The sequence below is a fragment of the Erythrolamprus reginae genome, chromosome 2 (assembly GCF_031021105.1).
Source record: "Erythrolamprus reginae isolate rEryReg1 chromosome 2, rEryReg1.hap1, whole genome shotgun sequence".
In the NCBI taxonomy this organism is placed as follows: Eukaryota; Metazoa; Chordata; class Lepidosauria; order Squamata; family Dipsadidae; genus Erythrolamprus; species Erythrolamprus reginae.
The window spans coordinates 85,649,760-85,676,124 of NC_091951.1; the positions used below are offsets into that span (position 1 = coordinate 85,649,760).

Genomic DNA, 26,365 nt, shown 5'->3' on the forward strand with positions numbered 1-26,365 from the left:
CCGGTTAAGGTTAGGGAGACAGAGCTGGAAATGAGGTCAGACAGTAAGAGGAGCCCCGTCTTGCTCCACACGTCCCAAAATAATAAGACCTCCTGAAAAATAAGGCCAAGTGTTTTAAAAAGGGAGTTGTTTCTGCTTTTCTGTTGATAAAGACCTTTTGTTTTCCTTCTATCATGTGGTGTGTGTCTGTTTGGACTAATTACCCTGTAATTACGGGCGGTTGGGACACGCCAGCAGAACATAAGACAGGATCCTATTTTTATTGTAAGATCAAACTCACCGCCTCCTGATTGAGAGAAGAGAACTCCATCTCTAGGCCGCTGCACCACTCTCTTTGATTTATAAATATTGTCCACTATTTACCTTTCAACATGCCAAATCATTTGTACAACTCTTGCTCCACTCTTTTCAGGTGTAGCACTGAGTACCTGTGTCCTAATCAGCTCTCCTACAGAGGGTTCCAGGAGCAACAAAACTCACCTGGACCAGGAAATGAACACATGATGGGTTGAAAGCCACTGAACAATTATTCAGAGACAAAATAAGATGCCCTGTACATTCACCTGAGTTAGGCCGAGACTACTTGGGACAGGCCCACGGATGCCACGAAGGCCACCAAATCTGAGACCTGTCAGATTCCCACCCTGCCCCAAGATAAACCCTTACCATATTCAACTTCTAAATCCCCATAACCCGTATGCCAAGAGCTAACAAAGCTGTAACCTGGAAAGAGCTTCAAAGCACGGCTGAGGAACCATGTCCCTGATGTATACCAAAGGCTGCTTCATGAGGCTTGACAGTGGCTTGCAGAGACGGATGTGAAGCAGGATAGATTCCAGATTGATATACAGCCGCTTGTGAAAAGACAAGTGTGAATTATAGAATATTTGTAATCTCCCATGTTCCATTTCATGCATCCTGTAAAGATAGGAAATTGGATTATATTCACTAATAAATCCATCATTTCTTCTGTTGAACTTGACTTTTAAAACACAGGTACAAATCCTGTAAAATAAGTAATAAATCTCTGTACTGCATATCAGTTTTCTACGTTTCCACTGAAACTACTCTTGTGTAAAAGCAACAAGACAAAAATGGCATTCCTGAAAAAGCAAATCCCAGCAGAATAAATCACAGTATTTTAAAATAATTTAACTAAGGAAAAACTGCACCAACAATGGTGTACTCATCTGAAGTATTTCTCTTCATTTGAGATGAGGCTATATAATGAAATATATCAGTGAACACTGAGCTGGGGAAACTGAAGCCAATTTAGAATTAGGAACTCTTCCAGCTGCTTCAGGCATGCCATTCACATGCAAACCTGGATCTCTGCTTGCAAACGATTGCTGGAATAATTAACATGTAGCTTCTGCCAAATTCAGCATATTTAACAAGCTGCAGAAATAAAAGCGAGACTATAAACGAAGCCCTCAATACAGCTTTCTTCCTTGCAACTGCCATTAACGCTATGTTGGCATGAACTGTGTTTTAACTCTACAGATATAGCAAATCTGCTACCTCTATTGATGCACTTCCGATAAAGTTGATTTATTTTTGATACAGTAAATAAATATACATAAATTTGCATGGAAAACAAGGTAAAATCTGAAGTTTTGTGCTAAAAAAATGGGGTGAATGAAAACAGGAGAGCAGCTGCCACTTTAATACATCCAAGTATTAATTTAATTCTAAATATTGTGTCCTATTAAACTATATACATCATGTTGTGAGACATTATTGTTGTTTTAAAGTTATGTGCAATAGGCATAAGAATAACCTGGAGGAATGGGAGAAAGAGCTGCAACCAAGGCAAAGAGCAGACAAAAAAAGATGAGTCTTTTGCATTAATGTAATTTTGATAAATCCTCTTAAGACTTGATCTTCCCTAGTTCTCACAAAGATAAAAGGAGGGAGTTTGGAGGCACATTCGGACTTACAAAGTTCTTTTACTGTAACCTTGTAATATAAGTAGTACCAGTGGTCGGCTGCAGCCAGAATGCTAAATTGGGCTCGCTGCCGTGGCTCGTGACTGCTTGCAGGGCCAGCGTGATTTTGCTTCTTCACCTGTGGAGATAGCAAAATCGCGCACGGAGCCACAGGTGCACTTGTGTTTTGGTGAGGGTTTTTTGCTTCCATGCATGCTGAAACACGGGTGCACCTATGGCTCCATGCACGATTTTGCTATCTCCACAGGTGCAGAAGCAAAATTGTGCTTGCCCTGCAAGTACTCACGAGCCACAGCGGCAAGCCCAATTTAGCATTCCGGCTAGCAGCCCACTCCTGAGTAGTACTGTACTAGCATGCATTAATTTCCCAAGTTTGGGCTACTTCAGCATGGTAGAGCAACATAATATTTCCTGGCCTGCATAATAACATTGCTGTGAGAAGGGCGGCATAGAAATCTAATTAATTAATTAATTAACAAAATAATAATAATCTTATTCAAAGTAGAAGTAAGTTAGCTTTTTCCATTGTGACTTAATTCAGTGTTGTACTGTCAAATTGTAACATATCAGTGTAGTAAAAGCTGGCCTAATTGTTTGCCTTTAGTTTTGAGGGTTATGTATACTAAAGAGACACTTATCCTTCCCTGGGTTATGTAACTGAACTATCATTATTAATCCTTGGAAAAGGGGTGGGGGCAAAGACCTGACTGTCAAGTATTAATATAATACACTTTATTTATTTATATAACTAGAATAAGTTACAGGTAGTCTTCAACTTACAACAGTTCATTTAGTAAATGTTCAAAGTTACAAGGGCACTGGAAAAAGAGACTTATGACTGTTTTACAGAGTTATGATCTTGCAGGGAGGCCTGCTAGGAGCAAAATGGGACATGTGGGGGTTGCACGAGCATGCCCAGGCAGCAGGGGAGCACAGGGGAGGCGGTGTCACACACACATGTGTGGGGGTGGGTGTCACAGGCGCATTGCATTATGGGTGCAGTCACACCTACGCCTTCAGCCTGCAACAACAAAAAGGTTAGCCATCACTGGTTAAGTACTTCTGTTTATAAATCTATGGATTGGTCACCTATGAACTGTTCACAGGGTGAGCATTTGGAGAACCAGGAGCTCTTGGCATCAGTTCTGAATTTTATCAGTTACTATGTTAGCATATAAAGTCTTATAAACTAACTTCAAAAGTAGATAACTACAGAAAACAGTAATTTTAATAGTAAAATGTTGATTACCTATCGATTTTTTTATTCCACATTCTCTTCAGTGCTTTATTTCTGAAACCTTCCAGGATAAGAAGGTGAATGGATCCATCAATTATGTGAAACCCTGTAATAATATTTAGCCGAGAAATCTCTTCAAAGGTAAGTTTCTGGTTCAGTTTCAAAGTGTTAAGAGATCTTTGAGTTATATCTATGGGGTAGGAATCAAGTAGGAAAGCCTCTGAATTAATTTCTGTAATCTCTTTCATCAAATAATGTAACAACGATGTGTTATTATAATCAAAAAGATAAATGATGCAGCCGTATGGACAATGTGCAGCAGCAGCATCTTCTTCCTCTGGAGGAGCTAATGGTATACTTATTTCAACTCTCACTTTAAGATATGACTCCGCATTTACATAATTCCCAACTGATTGCCCAACAACTTGAGAGTCATCTATTTTCTTGGGCCAATGACTGGTAGTTTGCCCGTGGGGTAGACATATATCTTGAATAGAGCAGTTATGAATTGGTGCGCAGAAATTCAATGTTTTTTCACCTAGCAGTAAATCACTCAAGTTGATTTTAGCTACTCCATATGGACTGCTAATATTTTCTTTGGATGTAATGAGATTCTGGATCACGTATCTCGTAGTGACGGTGCTTATGTCACTTAGCAGGCTGTCTCCTGGTTCCTCTCCAAACAAAGATGGCTTTATCTTGAGCTCTTCTGTTTTCTTATCTCTGTCGTGGATTTCAATTTCTAAAGGTGGGCCTCGCAGGTATTCATTGAATTTTCCAGGGTCTATTGTTCCTACAAGAATCACATTGGTATCTTTAAAGAAGACATGAGTCCCATGATCTCGACCTTGTGTATAATGGGGAGACATTTTGTAGAAAGTGTATTTGCAGTAAACAGGAAGGCAAGTTCTCTGTAAAAGACAAAGTGACGGTATAAATGTTCAGTATAAATGGGACTTCTTGATTCTAAATGTATTCACTATACAAATGTATTCCAAACATTTAATAACATAACTTCAAAGTAATAAATGAGCCAGGGTGGCGCAGCAGGTAGAGTGCTGTACTGCAAGCCACTGAAACTGACTTGTAGATCTGAAGGTCAGCGGTTCAAATCTCATCACCGGCTCAAGGTTGACTCAGCCTTCCATCCTTCCAAGGTGGGTAAAATGAGGACCCGGATTGTGGGGGCAATAGCCTAGCTTTGTTAAAAAAAAGTGCTATTGCTAACATGTTGTAAGCCGCCCTGAGTCTAAGGAGAAGGGCGGCATAAAAATTGAATGAATGAATGAATGAGTGAGTGAGTGAGTGAGTGAGTGAGTGAGTAAGTAAGCAAGGAACGAAGCAAGGAAGCAAGGAAGTAAGTAAGTAAGTAAGTAAGTAAATAAATAAATAAAACCAAAAAGATAATCAGAAAAAAAAATCCAAGAAACTAAAGTAGAAAGGTTGCAGGGAGAACACTCCAAGCACACACATTTAAGCAAGGTGTTCCCTAATTTAATATCACAACTGGGGGGTGGGATTGTGTTTTCTACATTTCATTTCAGGGCGTTTAGAGTTTATAAATACTTGGTGAATCCAGAAACAAAAGGCATTGTAACATTTATTGTTTTGCCCCAGAATGCCCTGTTATCACTATGTAGAACCAAAAAGAATTACCTGCAGCTCTTCGGTTGGAACAGGAGTATTTGGTAAACATTTTGCAGAGTCAATCTTAATAATCAGTGGGTTTAAGTCTTGTTTCTGTTTCTCACTCATAATAGGTTTGTCTATCGCAAAACTTAAGTATGCTTCATTCAGTTTTGGGGAAGTCTCTTCCCATTGACTGACTGTACAGTAGTCACCTGCAGATGGAGAAAAGTATTTATAATTGTTCAGATTTAAAAAAAACGTAAAATCTGTTGAGCCTGATCCTTAGTGTCTTCATGGAAAAGACCATGTACATTTTTTTGCAAAAACACTAAAAGGAATTGTCTCTGTCTGCTTCCAGGATATTTTTCCCACCAGACACCTGTCATTCCCAAGATTTCCCCCCAACCAATAACTAACAGGGCCGCCAAAAAGATCTTGACTATGTATCAGAATGGTCAAACAAGTGGCAACTTCAAATCTCAATTGACACATGCCCAGTCTTACACATTGACAAAAAGAATCAGAACACAAAACACAAGCTTGGAGGACACGGCCTTGTAGACAACTCTCATTCTGTCAAGGATCTTGGAGTACTCATATCTAATGATCTAAGTGACAGAACTCATTATAACATAAACCTATGTTTATGTTTATACCCATAAACAAGCTGGCTGGAGAATTCTGGGAGTTGAAGTCCAGATATCTAAATTGACAAAATTGAACGGGTCCAAAGACGGGCTACAAGAATGGTGGAAGGCCTTAAGCATAAAACGTATCAGGAAAGACTTAATGAACTCAATCTGTATAGTCTGGGGGACAGAAGGAAAAGGGGGGACATGATCGAAACATTTAAATATATTAAAGGGTTAAATAAGGTCCAGGAGGGAAGTGTTTTTAATAGGAAAGTATACACAAGAACAAGGGGACACAATCTGAAGTTAGTTGGGGGAAAGATCAAGAGCAACATGAGAAAATATTATTTTATTGAAAGAGTAGTAGATCCTTGGAACAAACTTCCAGCAGACGTGGTAGATAAATCCACAGTAACTGAATTTAAACATGCCTGGGATAAACATACTGTATATCCAACCTAAGATAAAATACAGAAAATAGTATAAGGGCAGACTCGATGGGCCATGAGGTCTTTTTCTGCCGTCAGACTTCTATGTTTCTATGTTTCTATCTTCAAGTTGCCAAGGTTGACTTAGATACAATGTTGCTTGTATCCTTACAATTTATATTAACTGGTTCCTAATATTATTTGATTGCTTATTTGTACTCTATGACAATCATTGTTATACCTTGAGATTCTTGACAAATGTATCTGTTCTTTTATGTACATTGAGAGTACAGTGATACCTCATCTTACAAACGCCTCATCATACAAACTTTTCGAGATACAAACCCAGGGTTTAAGGTTTTTTTGCCTCTTCTTACAAACTATTTTCACCTTACAAACCCACTGCAGCCGCTGGGATGCCCCGCCTCCAGACTCATGTTGCCAGCGAAGCGCTTGTTTTTATGATGCTGGGATTCCCCTGCAGCATCGCAAAAACACAGAAGTCCGGAGGTGGGGTTTCCTATGGAGGGGAACCTCAGAGGAATCCCAGCAGTGCAAAAATGGGCGCTTCGGCTGGCAAAAGGGGTGAATTTTGGGCTTGCACGCATTAATCGCTTTTCCATTGATTCCTATGGGAAACATTGTTTCATATTACAAACTTTTCACCTTAAGAACCTCATCTCGGAACCAATTAAGTTTGTAAGACAAGGTATCACTGTATATGCACCAAAGAAAATTCCTTGTGTGTCCAATCACACTTGGCCAATAAATTTTTCTTTTCTATTCTATTCTATTCCATTCCATTCCATTCAACCTGGATATAAGGAGAAATTTTCTGACAAGTGAGAACAATCAACCAATGTAACAGCTTTTCTTCAGAAGTTGTGAGAGCTTCATCATTGGAAGCTTTTAGGAAGAGACTGGACTGCCAACTGTCAGAAATGGCTTCCAACTGTTAATCTGTATGAGGTGCAGGAACAGGCCATGCAACTCAAGCCCTGGCATTTTTGTAGACACTGATACGTACAGGAGGGTGGGACTTGGATCACGATGCTATTCCCACCCTCTTGCAAGTATTTATCTCCCTCCCTGATATTCCTTCATCCTATTCCCATTTTCCCTGTCACCCATCTCTGGGGAAAGTAATACCTGCTAGAAGAGGGATGAGGCCCAGTTGCAAAGTCGCTAATCCAAACTTCTTTGTCTGGGCTGCCAAAGCAGCTGCTTCTTTATTAGCTAACCTCTGAGCGGCCAGCTTTGATTTCCTCTCAGCACTTTTTTGTGATGGCCTCCGCTTTTCTGAATAAATAAAAGCTGGAAAATTATAGAAATTAATTTATAATTTGGATCAACTTAATTTGTAAAGATGTAAAGGTAGTTATTACATTTATCCTCAATTTCATTCAATTTCATATACAGTAGTACCTCTAGATACGAGCTGCTCCACATGCGAGTATTTCAAGATACGAGCCAGGAGGGGAGAGACATTTCTGTTCAAGTTCCGAGCTCAAATTCGGGATACGAGCTGAGCGTCCACTAGGTGGCGCAAGAATCCTTGCTTTTGGTTATCTCGGTGGGGAAAAACAAAGTCTAAAGCAATTTGTTCCAGATACGAATTTGCTCGAGATACAAGCTCTCTTCTGGAACGAATTATGCTCGTATCTAGGAGTACTACTATATAGGTTTACCCACAATCTTTCTCTGAGTAAAGTCAGAAATGCTGGTTTGTCAATACATTTTTCTCTTGACTTTCGCAGGGGATACGTTCCATGACCGCCCACAAAAGTCAAATTTCCGCGAAATAGAGAAGCTCCCTCCCTTCCTTCCCTCCTCCCACTCCCTCCTCCATTCTTGGTTTTACTTACTCCCAGAACCTGCAGGAGCAATGGGGCGGCAAGCTGGGGGCTTTGCTGCACTCGCTGCAGCAGGCGGCAGTAAGGCTCGGCTTCAAGTGGAGTGTACCAATGCTCAAAGAAATAAAGGGGAGGAATCGGAAGGCTGGGGTGGAAGCTGAGCTTTTATTTAAAGAAGCAGGATGGCTGGGATGGTGGTGGGGAGGAGAGTTTAAATGCACCGTATTGTACATCGGGCGGCCCCGGAAAACCCTTGGTATGCAAAAAACACCACTGAGTATTTTTTTAATAATATTTTTTGAAAAACTGTGCTATAGACTTTTCGCGAATGTTGGACCCGCGAAAGTCAAGGGCACATTGAACACCTTATAGCTAATATTTGACTTACAACTATTCATTTAGTGAGCATTTGAACATACAAGGGCATTGAAAAAAGTGACTTATGACCATTTTTCACACTTACAATCATTCCTAAATCCATGAAATCAAAATCCAGATGCTTGGCAACTAAATTTATGACTGTTTCTCAGGATCGTAAAATGGGGCAAAACTCATTTAACAATTGATTTGCTTAGCAAGTTTGAATTAGACTCAGCAGCGGTCGTAAGTCAAGGACTACCTGTATTAAATTACTAGCCTTCCACGTATCACCTACAAATTTGTCATTAACACTGGTTAACATTCACTATCATCTTACGAATATATTACCTTGAATAGATTTCTGTGTCATTTAAACTTACAATCGTAAATACTGTAAATATATTTGGAAAGAAAAAAAATTTCAATAGCATTTGCTTTACGCACTCACCTGTAGATGGTTTACTCCCATTAGAGTACCTACGGTGTTTCTGTTTTATAGCTTTAGCGTCCTGAATGGTTTTCTCTTTCAAAGTAGACTCTATGCTCCCAGAAATACTGAATGCACTTAAAAGGAAAAGGAAGAATAAAGCTCGTGTTATCTGAAGGAAAATATTATATATTATATTGCTGCAGCTGCTGGAAAACAAACCAAATAACGGTTCCACTTAGAGAAAGTAGAAATAAAAGGGACATAATGCAGATGGCGTTCTGAATATTCTAAGATCTATCCATCATCTTGACGGCGGAAACCAAAACACCCCCAACAGTCCCATCACCTCTCATCCAAACATGGGATTCTGTTCCTGATGTGGCTACTGGGTCCTCTGGTGGCTGAGGAGAATAGAATTTATATTTATTTATTTATTTGTTTGTCAAACAAGTAGAGTATTACAATATGTATTAACATAACGTAAGTAGAAAGTAGTGATAGGAAGGATAAAAGGACAGGGACGGTAAGCACAAAAGTGCGCTTATGCACACCCTTTACAGACCTCTTAGAAAAGGGGAGAGGTTTATTGGAGATAAATGTGTATAAGGTGCAGGAATTGTTAATTGTTTTAGTATTAGTTTTAGTATTGGATTTACATGCTGTTTTGTACTACTGTTGTTAGCCGCCCCAAGTTTACGGAGAGGGGCGGCATACAAATCCAATAAATAAATAAATAAATAATGTAGATTGAAGGTTTTGGGGTTGTGGGGAAAGAAACAACAGTCAGGTAATGAATTCCAGGCGTTGACCACTCTATTTTATTTATTTGTTTTGTCCAATATATAATAATACACAATAATAAAAGAGGATACTAAACAAGTAGAATGTATCAAAGAGAGTATAGAAGAGAAATATAGGATTAAAACATAACTAGAGAGAATAGCAGAAAATATAAGAGATAAAAGAGATAGAAGAGATATAATGGATAGAAAAGATAGAAGAGATAGAAGAGAAGATGTATGAGATATAGGAGAGACTATAGGACAGGGGACGGTAGGCACTCTGGTGCACTTATGTACGCCCCTTATTGACCCCTTTAGGAACCTGGTGAGGTCAATCATAGACAGTCTAAGGGTAAAGTGTTGGGGGTTAGGGGATGATACTACAGAGTCTGGTAGTGAGTTCTATGCTTCGAAACTCAATTGCTAAAGTCATATTTTTTACAGTCCAGTTTGGCGCGGTTAATATTAAGCTTGAATCTGTTGTATGCTCTTGTTTGTTGCGGTTGAAGCTGAAGTAATCATTGACAGGCAGGGAGTTGCAGCATATAATCTTGTGGGCAATACTTAGATCGTGTTTGAGGCGTCGTAGTTCTAAGGCTTCAAGATCCAGGATTGTAAGAATTGATTCATAGGGAGGAGTTTAGGGCTCTTCTGGTAAAGTATTTTTGGACATTTTCAACGGTGTTAATGTCCGAGATGCGGTATGGGTTCCAAATAGATGAGCTATATTTGAGGATGGATCTAGCAAAAGTTTTGTAGGCTCTGGTAATTAGCGTGAGAGTGCCAGAGCAAAAGCTGCGTAGGATTAGGTTGACTACACGTAAAGCCTGTTTGGCGATGTTGTTGCAGTGGGCTTTGGTACTTAGATCAGTTGATACTAGTATTCCGAGGTCTTTTACTGAGTGTGGGTTATCTGCAAGATCTTGTTTGTTCAGTTTATATTTGAAGTTCTGATTCTTTTTACCGATGTGGAGAACAGAGCATTTGCTGGTTGAGATTTGGAGCTGCCAAGTGTTAGACCAATCAGAGGCAGAGTCTAGGTCTTTTTGGAGAACAGCTGTGTTATTGGTGGTGTTGAAGAGTTTTACATCGTCGGCTAGAGATGTGATCGCAAAGGTCATTGATATAGAGGATGAAGAGTGTTGGTCCCAGTACACTATCTTGGGGTACCACTTTTCACAGGGACAGGGATAGATATGGTACTTCCTATTTTAACCACTTGTTGTCTGTTTGATAGGAATGCTGTAATCCATCTGTGTAGGGATCCTGTGATGCCATAGGCTTTGAGTTTTAGAAGTAGTTTGTCATGGACCACTGAATCGAAGACTTTGCGGAAGTCAATATAAATTGCATCTATAGATTTTCCTTGATCAAGTTGAGTCCATATGTTTTTGCAGTGGAGAAGTTGCAGGTTGCAGGATAGTTTTTTTCTTAATCCAAATTGTTTGTTAGAGAGTAGATTATTAGTTTCTAGGTGGAGAGTAATTGCTTGATTTATAATTGATTCCATGACTTTACATGGGACACAGCATAGTGATATTGGTCTGCAGTTATCAACAAGAGAGGGGTCACCTCTTTTGAAGATGGGGATGACCATAGCTTTTGACCATAGTTTAGGAAATGTGCTGGTTCTGGAGGATTTTTCAAAGATTATGCTCAGTGGTTCTGCTATAGCAGAAGAGTGCTTTCTTAGGAAATATGCACATAGACCGTCAGGTCCGACTGATAGAAAGGGTTTAAGGTCTCATAATGTTTTTTCAACTCGGTCTTCAGTAAAGTCTATAAGAGTTAGGTCATTGAGAGAGTTTGTGGTGTGATTGATGAAATTTGGTGATGAACTGTTACTGTTGATAAAGACGGATCCAAAAAATGAGTTGAGGTGGTTTGCTTTGGATGAATCGTCATGGTATTCTTTGTTGTTGGGTCCTCTGAGAGGTGGGATAGGTCTAGAGTCCTTGAGTTTGTTGTTGACAAAGTTGAATTAGATTTGGAGCGTAGGAGGTTTTCCTCTTGTATGCTGTGGTAGTTGAGACATTCTGCTTTTATTTGGTTGCATATGCTTTTATAACGGCTTTTGAAGTTTGCTACTTGTCCTTTTTTGTTTTTGTGCCAGAGGTGTTTTTTGTTTGTTTGTAATTTTCTTATTGAAATGGGGAGGTTATTTTTCTTGATTGAGGTAGTTGTTAATGGTACATAAAATCTGATGATTATTTTTATCTCGAGCAAGAATGTGTTGTAGAGGTCATCCGCAGAGTTGCAGTTAGAGAATAAAGTTTGCCAGTTTAATGTTGAGAGATGGGCGTCAATGAGTTCATAGTTCGCTTTTTTGAAGTTAAATTTCTGTGTCACATTATTAGGGCGGATCTTAGTGTGGCTTAGGTTGAGACTGAAGTTTATCATGTTGTGGTTCATATTTTCTGCAGTCTAGTTTGGAGCGATTTACATTTAGTTTGTATCTATTACGCAATAACAATAAGAGCCGAGGTGGCACAACAGGTAGAGTGCAGTACTGCAGGCCACTAAAGCTGACTGTTAGATCTGCAGGTCAGAGGTTCAAATCTCATCACCAGCTCAAGGTTGACTCAGCCTTTCATCCTTCCGAGGTGGGTAAAATGAGGGCCCGGATTGTGGGGACAATATGCTGGCTCTGTTTTTAAAAAATGCTATTGCTAACATGTTGTAAGCTGCCCTGAGTCTAAGGAGAAGGGCAACATTAAAAAATTGAATAAATAAACAAACAAACAAACAAACAAATAATAAATAGGAATATATCTAGTACATAATAAGAATCTCACTTGAAACTCTCGGTTTCAATTCTTGCACATTAAATCTAGTCTTTATAAGAAACGTATACACGGGAGCATTTAACATTTATGGGACAGACTAATAAGAGAGCAACTGGGCAGAAGTAGAAATGAAATGGAACTGGTAACTATTTTATTATTTTTCTCCATATGATTTAACTTGCTCAGAGCTTTAACTGAAATGCTTTTTTTCCCCTCTCACCAAAATGTTGCCAAGTCTTGCAGCTGTTGCAAAACCCAAAGCAGAACCTGCAGGACAGCCTATTAGTTTAAAAAAAACCATTTGTGAAATAAACATTTGCTAAACTCATGCCAAGAGTTGATGAATGTCCAACTGCTTGTATAAGGCCATATGGAAGATTGTCACACAAGGGCTGCACCATTCTGCATGTTCCTAATATTGTGTTACTTTGAGAACTCAGTAAAAGCTGAGCCAATTAACTACAGATGAAAATCAGCCCTGTTTTCAATCCCAAGGAAACATATGAGAACATTTTTGCAGTATCTGCTCTAGGATGCAGAGCAAGTCACTTAGTTGTGGTAGGAATTCTTAACTAATGTATCCTCCTTGGGACTCCCCTGTCACTTCAAATCCTCTCCCATCCTTCTCCACTGTCCTTATGGGGACTGTCCAAGCTTGCTTTTTGTGCCATAAATTCACCATCACTGGTATACGGTTCCTTGCCAAACCAGGCAGTTGGACTACTAGAAGACCTCCAAGGTCCCTTCCAAACTCTATTATTCTATTGTTTTTCTCCAAAAACACAACCCACCCAAATAATAAGCTGAACCCTAATTTTTTTTGGTGGGGGAAGGCTAATATTACATTTGTTTGTTTGTTTGTTTGTTTGTTTGATTGATTGATTTTTATGCCGCCCTTCTCCTTAGACTCAGGGCGGTTTATAACATGTTAGCAATAGCACTTTTTAACAGAGCCAGCATATTGCCCCCACAATCCGGGTCCTCATTGTACCCATCTCGGAAGGATGGAAGGCTGAGTCAACCTTGAGCCGGTGATGAGATTTGAACCACTGACCTTCAGATCTACAAGTCAGCTTCAGTGGCCTGCAGTACAGCACTTTACCTGCTGCACCACCCCGGCTTATCCCAAAAATGGGTCCTGGGAGATGGGTGTGGCCAGCACAAGTGATGACGCGGTTGCAGGGAGGCAACTCTCTGGCTGCAGTCCGCTGGGCCCTTGGGGCAGCACAAATACTGCTTTTGCCCTTCTCTTTCTGGGTGCAGTGCTTCTGCGTGTTGGTCAGCTTCCTTGAAGCTGGCAGCTCCACAGCCAGCTGCTTTGCTTTTTCCCTCTTTTTGGGAGGCTTTTTGGCAAACGGGAGGAAAATGGAGAGGGGGGATTTTCTTGCCTGTCATCTATTCCTCAAGCTCAGCACAGACTGAGGGAAGGATGGTGGACAGGAATTCCCCCCCCCCCGGCCGCATTTTCCTCCCATTAACTAAAAGCCTCAATTCCAAACGATGAAAGTTCGGGATGGAGGCGATAATGCATCCATGGCACATCCAGTTCACCAAGTCTGGCCTGTTGCACCTCAAAAAAAGTAAGACCGTCTCAAAAAATAAGTCCAAATGCTTATTTTCAACTCTAAAAGAAAATATGACTCGGTCTTATTTTCTGAGAAATTCTGTATTATTCTGCTTAAACCAACATTATGGACAGTTGGGATGGTGAGAAAGCAGTGCTGTGAATCTGAACAGAGCAAAATGGCCCAAACACAAATATATTTAATGCTGGTAGAAAACAAAGTGAAGAAAATATTTCAGGGTAGGCCTCTTCCCCACCCTCAACCCCAATTTTAGAAATCAAAATCTAATTTCTTGTAGTTAAGTAGCCCTTTCAATTGTTAAATAAAAAGAACCAGAACAATTTGAAAAGTGAATGCAATTAATCTTTAGTCAGAATAGAAGCGGTATGCTTAAATTGCCTGTATCTCATTATCTGTGTGGAATATTAGATACGAATAGGAAAAAAAATAGGCCATTGATGGCTTCATTTATATTAGTAATTGAAAATGAATTCAATAATAACAAAATAGTCAAGTGTTCAGATTAAAACGTAGATTTGATTAACTTTGTGGCTCCAAGGTTTAAATGTCTTACAAGATTCTTTGGAAACTTGTCATCTCTTAGTTGCAGACAAAGGAACCCATGGAACGCAGCACTCTCTATGTTACAAACCCACTAACCCTTTTGCTGGAACTCAAGGAAGAAGGATGACAGAAAATACAGAGACCTGGCTGCTCTGTATTTTCCATACCTGCCAAGCTCAACCCAGGAATTCTTAGGCTGAGTGCTAGCAAGGTATGTATTCTCGGAAATACATGTGCAAAGCAGATGCTATAGACTGGATCAATAACATCTGTCAATGCTCAGCCTTCAAACTAGCTTTAGACTAGTGGAGAGGAAAGATGAGAAAATAAGATTCTCTGCCCTTTAAGCTGTTGTTTATCAACTGAATTATTTGCATATTCATGATAAAGAGTTTGCTTATAATAAAAACAGACACACAATTTACTGTTCTATTGCATTTTTATGATGCCTTGAAATTTCAAATATTTTTCTTATTTCTCTTTTCAATTTGTAATATTTAATTTTAAAGATATAGCTTTTGCTAAATATTTGTCATAAAAATATGATTTTGCTGTTAATTGCTCCTTGGCTTTTCTATAAACACCGAAGCAAGCTGCTGCTTTAAAAGATTATTTCTGGAAATTCAAGTTTTTCTCCAGGTATGAGAAAACAAATCCTATAACCTCATAACTACTTTGAGGAGGTTAATGCAGGACAGACTAACTCGGATAATTCTCGTGAACATAATTTGGGAAGAAAAATGTGTAGACCAACCTTCTCTCTTTCCCTGATCCCTTTCCTCTATATAAAAACTACAACTTTTATAAGCTCACACACAGCACAGCAGCTTTGGAGATGCTGTCAAATTTACTAGATGTGTGTGAATGCTGAAAACACTCAAGGGGGTTGTGAAATTGTAGAAAGCAAGGAACATGACCTCAAGAGAAATAGGCCAAATCATTTAACAAACCTACAAGGAAAAAAATGTGGCTCAAGTCAAAAACAAGAGAAAGAATGCACAAAAGACTTGTGTGGCACTTCTTTAATTCATGTGAGTATTGGGATGATAGTAATGATAAAACACTGTATGTGCAAGATTGATGTCAACCCCACTATGTAAAACAAACCAATACATCAATTCCACACCAAGCTAAGACTACTATTTATAAATAGTAACAGAATCGTGCCTATCCCTATCAAGGTCATCTTCTTTACAGAAACGGCCACTCCAAGTCTCTGTGTGACTATGGCTCTCAGGAGAAGCTCCAGAACAGAACATTTGGGAATACAGTCTAATCAATTAGACCCATGATGGCAAACCTATGGCACATGTGGCCAAATTGGCACACGGAGCCATGTTACCCAGCACGCGCAACAGTGCCCATTCCTCTTCTGGGTTTCCAGTACACACATGTGCACTGGCCAACTAGTCTTCTGGTTACTGGTGCGCATGTGCATGCAATGATCAACTGGCCTTCACATCTGCAGCAGTGCCAGAAACCAGAAGAAGAGCTGGCATGCATCCCAATAACCAGAAAACTATCTGGTTGGTGCGCATGCGTGCCATGGGACATCCATCCACTTGCCAGCCAGGAGCGCTGCCGCCAGTCGCTCCCCTGCACCCGCCCACCTGCCTTGTCACCATCACCGTGTGGAAAGGCTCTGAAACTGCCCTGCCCAGGATCCATATGGGCTGCTGCAGGGGGAGGCCAGGCATGGCTGGCTGGATGCTGCCTGGAGTGTGACGCTAGCAGGAGAATGAGGAGCCGCCGCTGCCTCTTAGCCAGTGTGAAGGGAAGACAGGAAAGTCCCAGAATGGCTGGCAACTCTGCTCCTTTTCCTCTTATGAGTTGCAATGTGGCTTCTCGCCCTTCAGAAGCAGGAGAAAAAGAAGCCGCCAGCGGGGAGGGAGGGAGGGCGACCCCAGCCTGCTTTTCCTGCAGCCGTCGTGGAAACAGCAGTGTGAGAACAGCTACCACCAACCATGTGCGGGGGCACGAACAGTGAGGCTTCTATCCCTCCCTGCCTGAGTGGGCTTCTGCTGCAGCTCTAAGCTTCTGGCAGGGAAGGCCCAGAATGGCTGGCAGCTCTGCCTCTTTCCCAACGTGACCTCTCGCCCCTTCAGCCAGGAGGAGAAGCCGCAGGCAGAGAGGCGAGGTCCCCCCAGGAGGACCGGAGAGAGTGCCGTAAGCAGTAAGAGATATGCTGGCTGGGAATCAGTCATGCTCCCTTATGGCATAAGAGGCTACATCAACCCTTGCCAGCACTAACAGCCGTGCTGGATGCTACCCAGAATGTGAGGCTGGCAAGAAGAGGAGGAGGAACAACAGCAGACCATTTATGCTGGCAAAGTTTGGTTCAGGAAGCTTTCCAGGCCCAAAGCAAGCCGCGGGGGGATGCACAGGTGGCACAAGTGTGTGGAGCATGGGAATGTTGCGTGCATGCGCAGGTGGGCCACACATTGCATTGTGGGGGTCAGCACACGTGCATGCACACACACTTTTAGCACGAAACCAGAAAAAGATTTGCCATCACTGAACAAGACAATGAAGAATTTCTAGCAATGTGAGCATGTCATACATTTAAAGGCACTAGTAAATGAACAGCTTCTATCAACCTGCCAGTTTAGTTTAATGGTCAAAGCAAACTAGAAAGCAGGAGGCAATGAGTTCTGGCTTCCATATTTTAAAAGAGACCACCAAAAAACCAAAAATCCATTCTTGCAATTTTATAGACGTGAGATATAAATACATATGACAGGTTACATAAATTTCCACTAACCCTCTTCTGATTTCTATCCATATCAATCATTTGATAATGGCTAATAATGACATAGGTACCGTAGAGTCTCTGACACTTCAAGAACATCATTAATACAAGAGCTATTGAATTATTTTCAATAGAAGTTGACTCAGGGTAACTATAGAAGAAAATTTGTTTGCAGCAATGAAGATACATTTCTACACTGACTGGCATAACATCACTTGCATTGCAAGTGTGATAAAAGGAGCTGTTTCCTATAGCAACAAATCGTATTACTGTCAAATTTTCCAAAATGTCAAAACCACATCATCAAATTATTTGCCAAGTAATGTTTTCAGTTTATTTCCTTGACAACATTAACTTATAACGTATTTGCAAAACTGGAATTATAGGATTGTAGTACTTTTATTATACGGTAATTATCATTAACTGCTAATATGTTAGCCTGCTGGCGGAAAAATGAAAAAAATAATAAAAAACGTTAGGAAAAGTACAAATATGTGACTAAGAAACATGTATTTGATCTACAAAATAGGAAAATAAGCTATGTTTAAAATAAGAAATGTAGTAAATCAAAAAATCTTAAAACAGCAACAAACCTCAACATTATTTCCTAAAACGAGCACAATTTTAGCACCTTGCAATAATCTACCGTATTTTTCCTCCCTAAAAGAGGCTGATAATTTGGGTGCATCTTATACTCTGAATGTAGCGCCCCCCCCCCCCCCAGCCCTAACTAGCTGCTAACGATCTTACCAGCTCTTACCTTGCAGGCTCTTTCATTGTTTCTCTCTGCTAAGAATGTTTTCCAAGCCCTAAGTCTTTGCAGGGTTTTTTCCCCATTGGTCTAACTTGCTCCAAATGTTTCTTTCCAGCCCTAACCAGGTGCTAATTGTGTTCCCAGGTCTTACCATCTTACAAACTCTTTCATTGTTACTCTCTCAGAATATTTTTTTAAGCCCTTAACAAGAGGATAAAATAATGTGCTGCAGCTGACCAGACTAAGGACACTAGCCAGATGAATACCTGGTAAGCAGATTCTTTTCCTTATTTTCCTCCCCAAAAACTAAGGTGATTTTCCAGTGCCTTTTATACTTCAAAAATACGGTATTTCCAAAAGTTCAAGATTCCCCCAATCTCTTTTATTTCAAAAAGAGAAATATAATCTGATGACCAAGATGTGTAATGGTTTAACATTTTCCCCATAATCTCCGAAATAACTGGTAGAAATTTCCAGAGTGAAGGAAAATTGACTTAAAGGGATATAGAGAAAACATATATTTGAAGAGTCTGAAGAAGCTGCTGTTCTTTCTGTTTTAGCTCATAGACTTTTTATTTATTGTGTTCTGTGTGTGCTAAATTGTATTGGTTTTTACCTATGAAAACAACATTACCATATATCAAAAACATCTCAGAAACATCCAGCAGATTATTACAACTAAAACCAAGTAAAACATTTAAAACATCTTAAGTAAAACTAATGATCCAGAGCCCAAGGGAAAAAAAAAAGGAAATCATCTACAATATAAGTGTAAGGATTTTTAACAATCACTATGTAACAGCCGGACGTGCAGAAGGCTAGCACAGTGCCTCCATGAATATGAATCAATCAGAAGACACGATAAACACTCAGTGTCACAACATTAATTTTAACTGACAAACATGACCATCCTAGACCAACCTATATTCAAACAACACCAGAGATTTCCTGGAAACCTGGCATTCAGGCAAACAGACACATTTACATACAATTAAAAAAAAATACAATAAAACAGATAAACAAACAAAAATACCAGAACACATTCTCCCTAACAACTCACACTTGGATAATAGGAAATTTCCAAAAGTGATTAAAAAGTGAGGCTTGAAAATGTTGTGCCCTTTAAAAAATTCCACTTGCGGTTGAAAGTAAGAGTGAAGTAAGTAAACCCTTCATCTCCCAGTGCTCAAATCTGGGGAAGATCCCTGTGCTGTGGTCTTCCTCAAGAGCAGCCCTCCAGAAGATTGGGTGATGGTCCCTCCTCTTATTCAGACAGGTTCTGAAGAACCTGGTGCTACTTTGGTAAATTACTTTGGTCTTTGCTGTAGTCATTGATTCCACTTTGAGATGTATGGGGGGTTCAGGGAGGGGTGCACCTCTGGTGTAGAGTATGTTGTGTCTTTTTACGGCGGCCAATTTTAAGGCAACTTTTAGGATAGCTCGTTCACCTTTGGTCCTCACCTGTCACTCAGCTCTCACCTGTGCCTCCTAGTAGATGTAGCATTCACAGCAGCCATACCCTGGGCAACAGCTTCAACAGTAGCTGTGGATACACTGGGGGCTGTAGCCATGGACCTGCACACTGGAGACTCAGATCTAATGGCCATCCTCCTGATGACAAGCAACAGCTGCATTCGGCATCTACCTGAGTGACTGGGCAGCCCACTCTAGGTCCTAAACTTTGTTGCTTTATAGCAATAGCAATAGCGTTTAGAGTTATATGCCGCTTCATAATGCTTTTACAGCCCTCTCTAAGCGGTTTACAGAATCAGCCTATTGGCCCCAACAATCTGGGTCCTCATTTTACCCACCTCGGAAGGATGGAAGGCTGAGTCAACCTTAAGCCGGTGGTGAGATTTGAACTGCTGAACTAAAGCTACCAGGTAGCGGAAGTAGCCTGCTGTGCTGCACTCTAACCACTCCTCCACCCTGTCCAGCTCGTTGCGGTTGGAGGGGATCCCATTTCACGCGGCCGAGTAACAACATCTCAAAGAAAACATAAGGTAACATCACTCACCACTGGCACATGGAAGTACACTTCAAGAAAACCCCTTAGTACATCGACCAGAAAAAAGAACAGTCCTGGTCTCTAGAGAGCTCACAAGATTTAACATCGATATTACAGCCCTGTGTGAAACTTGTCTAGCCAACGAAGGCCAGCTCACAGAAACAGGAGGCGGTTATATATCTTTCTCGTGTGAACGCAGCAATAACGAATGCCGTGACTCTGGAGTTGGCTTTGCGGTTAAAAACCATCTTGTCTGCAAACTTGTCAGTCTTCCCAAAGGAGTAAATGACCGACTCATGATACTGCATCTCCCACTATCGAGAGGAAAGCAAGCAACACTAATCAGTGCCTATGCACTCACAATGATGAATGTGGATGAAGGACATGTTTTATGAAGATCTCGATACCCTACCTTCATCCGTGAAGCACACTACAAGTTGATTCTACTCAGCGATTTTAATGTGAGAGTAGGATCCAATCACTCTGCCTGGGATGACGTCATTGGAAAAAATGGAATTGGCAAAGGTAACAGCAATGGCCTATTACTACTGAAGACATGTGTAGCTCACTATCTGATCAACACTAATACCATCTTTCGCCTGCCCATTCACAAAAAGATGTCCTGGATGCATCCACACTCCAAGCACTGGCATTTTATTGATTATGTCATTGTGCAAAGGAAAGACAAACAAGATGTAAAGGTGCCAAGGCCATGCCAAATGCTGACTGTTGGACCGACTATAGACTCATCATCTCCAAATTAAGCTTTCACATCACCATAGGGAAACAAAGCTGATTTTACAAACATATTGTTGCTCATAGAAGGTATATGTGCAATGCAATATCTGCATTGACAGCATCTCTCAGCACATTATTTTGTGTTCCAAAAGATGCACTAGGGCTTATTTTCTGGTTAGGTCTTATTTTGGGGGAAATACTAATTGTATCCGTCTGGCTGATGATCTAATTGGGGCTTATTTTGGGGGTAGGGCTTATATTACAAGCATCTTTAAAAATTATTCTAAGGCTTATTTTCCAGTTGGGTCTTATTTTCAGAGGAAAGGGTAGTTAGGCACTGAAACAAGGCAAAATAACATTTCTACAATGTGATGGGAAAATAAGGCTGAATAAATAGTTTGCCAATATAAAAATTTTCCAAAGAAGAAATAGCTGGTTGGAACACCCAGATCTATCTGCTGTACAATGTCAAAGACAGATTTCACCTTTAACACTTTCTAAACTGAGTAGCAGCAGAAAATGGATAAAAATATGTCACCAACACTAACAATGTTATTTGTCTGCACAAGTTTAAATGGCGTCATGCTTTGACACCACTTTCAATTAACTGAAAATGAAGCATAATCCATAGTATCAGAAGTGTGGGAAAAGAGCTATTTTTAATTTTATTGAAATATGCACATTAAATCTGTATCACAATCAATTAGAAGTTACAGTGGTACCTCTACTTACGAACTTAATTCTTTCCGTGACCAGGTTGTTAAGTAGAAAATTTTGTAAGAAGTAATTTTTACCATAGGAATCAATATAAAAGCAAATAATGTGTGCAATTAGGGAAACCACAGGGAGGGTGGAGGCCCTGATTCCTCCCAGGAGATTCTTAGAGAGGCCTCATAGAGGCTTCTCCCCACCTTTTCTGGCCCTGTTTCCTCCCAGGAGATTCCTAGAGAGGCCTCATGGAGGCTTCTCCCTGCCTCTTCTGGTTACAGTTTCAGAGGCTCGGGTTTGTAAGTGGAAAATGGTTTTTGAGAAGAGGCAAAAAAAAATCTTGAACACCCAGTTCTTATCTAGAAAGGTTTGTAAGTAGAGGTGTTCTTAGGTAGAGGTACCACTGTATTCCGGGATGGGATGATGGGGGTTCTAGAACTAGCACTTAACTAAATGCTCTAGTTAAGATTCTGTGCAGTTTGGAGAACCCAAAAATCCCCATCCTGGCTGGCCCCGCCCATCCCACCCTGCCCTGCCTAGGAGTCCCCACATGGCCCATTTTGGAGGCAGATAAGTGCAGGGCATGCGCAGAGGCTTGGGAAGGGTGAAAAAAGGGCCTATTGGATGTTTGGAAAAGCCAGAAAGGCCCATTTCCAGCATCCAGAGGGCCTCCAGAACTTGGGGAGGCCATTTTCACCCTCCTGAAGGCTCGAGGAAAGCCACCAGAACCTGGGAAGGGCAAAAACACCCCCCTTCTGTGGTGCAGGAGACCAACTAGGCCACACACACCATGGTCATGCCCACTCAGTAATCAGGCAGAGAACCCCTTGCTAAAATGTTTGAATCCCACCCCTGAGTTATTTTAATATTTGCACGTACTACAGACTTACCTCAGTGAACGAGAGTATTCTTCAGATTTTGCAGAAGGGTCTATAAAACTGTGTTTCCGAGAGTATTTTTGATCTGAAATAGGAAGACAAGTAATATATTGTAAGAGGCTAAAGACTAAATCTCAGCAAGTTGAATGGGATAGTCTCCCAAGTTAAGTTGGAGTAAGATTTGAATACCAATAATTGGGCAGGAGGTTTTTTTTAAAATATAGAAAAATATTAAACTGCACTATAAGCACTCTAAAAATGGAAATGGCTAATTTCCCTCAGCCACCAGCCATCCTCTCACAAAGATAATGGCTTAGGCTTTCTAAGAAATTTGTAATGCAAAATGGCATAATATTAATCTAAAATTAAAACTACACTCCTTGCTTTAAAATACAGTGGTACCTCTACTTAAGAACTTAATTCGTTCCGTGACCAGGTTCTTAAGTAGTAACGTTCTTAAGTAGAAGCAATTTTTCCCATGGGAATCAATGTAAAAGCAAATAATATGTGCAAACCCATTAGGAAAGAAATAAAAGCTCGGAATTTGGAGGAAGAGGAAGAGGACAAGGAGAGTCGCTGTCGAAGGAAGAAGGTGAAGTGAGGGGAATCAAAAAAATCCAAAACTTTAAGGCTTAAAAAAAAAAGAGGGACTCTGAGGTGGCGAGGAGGAACACACGCCTCCAATACACCTGTTGCAAGGCTGCCTCCCATACACTGCCTCCCATACACTGGCTGCTGCTGCTGCTACCTGCTGCCTCTTCCTTCCCATGCTGAAGGACTGCCCTCTCCTCTTGCTCACTCGCTTTGTAGCCAGCGCCTTTCCTTCACTGTGGTCACTCCTCGTCTGCCCAGAGCGAAAGGAACGTTTCTTTTCTCTGGGTGCTGGCAGAGGTTTATTCCCTGTCCAAGTGCCCAGAGAAAGGAAAATGCTTCATTCGCTCTGGACTGCCAAAGCCTCCTTAAGTGCCACCAAAAGGCTCCTCTGGCAGCCCAGATGGCTGGGATTAAAGGGGAGGAAACTGGCCAGGCCTTTATGCTGCTCTCAAATTTCCTGGAGAATTTTTCCGGGCTTTGGTTCTTAAGTAGAAAATGATTCTTAAGTAGAGGCATTCTTAAGTAAAGGTACCACTGTATTTAGAATAAATCAGTCTGGAACACAGCATCTGTATGCATAATCAGATATATGATACCAACAGAAGATAATCAGCAACTTCCATTTTATTTGCTTAAAAAAAACACCTTCAAAATAGCCAAAATGTCACAATACAGCCAAATCGTAAAGGTTCTCTGTGTTCCATGAGGTTTTGTGAGACTCAATACTTTTTTTTCCCTTTTGTATTTTTGCCTTTTGTGACATTGCATAAAAAGAAGTGTAAGAAAAAAGGAAGAGAAATCACCAGAAAACTATGGGATCACAAAAAGATATTTAACTTTAACCTGAAAAATTGTATAGCATTTTCTGTATGCTCTGAAGCAATTTCACTTCAAATTCAAAATTCTGCACAGCACTTTCTCATAAATGAACTAGGGCAGTGATGCCAAACTTTTTTCCCCTCAGGTGCCGAAATAACGTGGACATGCATTACTGCGCTTGGCCGAGTGCCCGGGGAGAGCGAAAACAGCTTCTCTTACCCCCCGAAGGTCCTCTGGCATCGGAAATGGCCTGTTTCCCAACTTCTGTTAAACCCAATAGGCTCATGCTTTGCCTTCCCCAGGCTCCAAAGGCTTCCCTGGAGCCAGGGAAGGGTAAATATGTCCTCCCACTTCTCCTCCAAAGGCTTCCCTGGAAGCCAAAAATGCCCGCCCAGAGCCTCTGTTTGAGCCAAAAATCAGCGGGCTGGCACACACATACACATTAGAACTGAGCTAGGGCAACGGCTCGTGTACCGATAGATATGGCTCCATGTGCTACCTGTGGCACAGAGGCTCTGGGAGGGCATTTTTGGCTTCCAGAGAGCCTCCAGGGGGGATGGAGGGGACATTTTTACCCTCTCCCAGCTCCAGGGAAGCTTTTGGAGCCTGTGGAGGGCATAACTGGTGGGCCCAATTGGTGAGCCAATTGGGCCCACCAGAAATTGGAAAACATGCCATTTCCGGCCTCCAGAAGGCCTCCAGGGGGCGGTGGAAGCTGTTTTTGCCCTCCTCAGGCATTGAATTATGGATGTGGGTACTCACACATGCACGATAGTGCACACACACACGCTCTTTTGGCACCCAAGGGAAAAAAAGGTCCGCCATCACTGCTCTAGGGAGTGGTGCTCATCTCAGTTTCAAAGCCAAGAAGCCAGCGCTGTCCGAAGACATCTCCATGGTCATGTGGCCAGCATGACTAAACGCCAAAGGCACATGTTTCACATATCATACCAAAATGACAGCACATTTTTAAGCAGGAAATAGTGGATACTACATTCAGCAAAAATAGCAACAACCCAGTGGAGATAGGTCTTGAATGAAAGTCATGTTCTTTAAACAGCAACTGAATGGATATATTTGTCTAGTTAAAAAAGCTGGAATCCGTTTAAAGAAAACACATTTTTATCAACTGTTCTTCTAATGAGTTTATTTTAAGGGAACAACAAAAAAAGGGTGAAATTGCTTTTTCACAACATATACTGAATTTGAAAATAAGTGTCAGGAAAGAGAAGCATTTGAATTAATTTAAGTATACAGTGTTCCCTCGATTTTCGTAGGTTCGAACTTCACGAAAAGTCACGGTTACCACGGTTTTTCAAAAATATTAATTTAAAAATACTTCTCGGGTTTTTTTCCTATATCACGTTTTTTCCCACCCGATGACATCATATGTCGTCGCCAAACTTTTGTCTGCTTTTAATAAATATTTTTTAATAAACTTTAATAAATAAACATGGTGAGTAATAATCTAAATGGTTGCTAAGAGAATGGGAAATTGCAATTTAGGGGTTTAAAGTGTTAAGGGACGGCTTGTGATACTGTTCATAGCCAAAAATAGTATATTTACTTCCGCATCTCTACTTCGCGGAAATTCGACTTTCACGGGCAGTCTCGGAACGCATCCCCCGTGAAAAGCGAGGGAACACTATCCCTTTTAAAATCAGAATGGCGTATATAAGTCAATATGATCCGGGATGGTGCAGTGGTTAGAGTGAAGCACTGCAGGCTATTTCAGCTGACTGCTAGCTGTAGTTATTATTATTATTTATTAGATTTGTATGCCGCCCCTCTCCGAGGAGTTCAGCACTTCAAATCTCACCACCGGCTTAAGGTTGACTCAGCCTTCCATCCTTCTGAGGTGGGTAAAACGAGGACCCAGATTGTTGGGGGCTATATTCTGATTCTCTAAACTGCTTAGAGAGGGCTATAAAAGCACACTATGAAGCAATATATAAGTCTAAATGCTATTGCTATTGCAAATATGAGAACAAACAGCTTATAACATCATCTAATCCAGTGTTTTTCAACCAGTGTGCCGCGAGACATGGTCAAGTGTACCGCAAAGAAGGAAGCTCAGGTTCTGGTCTCACAACTTTTTGCTGAGAGAGAGAGAGAAAGAGAGTGAGAGAGAGAGAGAGAAAAAAAGTGAGAGAAAGAAAGAAAGCAAGAGAGAGAGAGAGAAAGTGAGAGAAAGCAAGAGAGAGAGAAAAGAGAAAGAGAGAAAGAAAGCAAGAGAGAGAGAAAGAGATAGAAAGAAAGCAAGAGAGAGAGAGAGAAAAGGAGAGGGAGAGAGAGAGAGAGAGAAATGAGCAAAAAGGGGAGGAAAAAAGAGAAATGAGAAAATGATTGAGACAGAGAATGAGAGGAAAGAGAGAGAAACAAAAGAGAGAGAGAGAGAAGTGACTCTTGATTTAAAGCATATGATAAAAAGCACCCAAAAAATAAGAGAGAAACCCCCCCAGCCCTCACCTGTTTTTGGAAATGGTTCAAGAGTATGTATACACACACACACACACACACACACACAAGAGGGGGAGGAGACAGGGATGGAAAAAGCGAGGAGAGTGTCTTAGAGTGTCCTTTTGTGTCCTTTTGGTTGGTGGTGTGCCCCAGGATTTTGTAAATGTGAAAAATGTGCGCGGCTCAAAAAAGGTTGAAAATCACTGATCTAATCACATAAATTTATAAGCTTAGTTAGACAGCTTTACAAGAACCACTTTTGGACAAGAGGAGAGACAAAACCCAATAGCATGTAATGAGTACATGACAAACAAGTTTGAAAAACAACTTTTGCATTAAAGCATCTCACCCAAACTAAGAATTAATTTCTAGAAATTTAATGAGATCCCATTGTAACATAGCGCTCGTATTGAAACAGAATTATTTTTTTATATAGGAGAGA

The 26,365-nt window shown here is 40.8% G+C and overlaps 1 protein-coding gene across 8 annotated transcripts in view; it reads right to left on the bottom strand.

The window, feature by feature from the left end:
* The window catches only part of CFAP92 (cilia and flagella associated protein 92 (putative)), a 61,098-nt gene that overhangs the window by 17,782 nt on the left and 16,951 nt on the right, over nucleotides 1-26,365 (bottom strand). For all 8 annotated transcript variants that reach the window (XM_070738553.1, XM_070738559.1, XM_070738555.1 and 5 more), the window contains 6 exons: nucleotides 22,063-22,135; nucleotides 8,537-8,652; nucleotides 7,025-7,189; nucleotides 4,843-5,027; nucleotides 3,199-4,097; nucleotides 724-918 (listed from right to left, as the gene is read on the bottom strand). In XM_070738553.1, coding sequence (XP_070594654.1) covers nucleotides 724-918; nucleotides 3,199-4,097; nucleotides 4,843-5,027; nucleotides 7,025-7,189; nucleotides 8,537-8,652; nucleotides 22,063-22,135 — 1,633 coding nt within the window. The remainder of the gene's footprint in view (nucleotides 1-723; nucleotides 919-3,198; nucleotides 4,098-4,842; nucleotides 5,028-7,024; nucleotides 7,190-8,536; nucleotides 8,653-22,062; nucleotides 22,136-26,365) is intronic.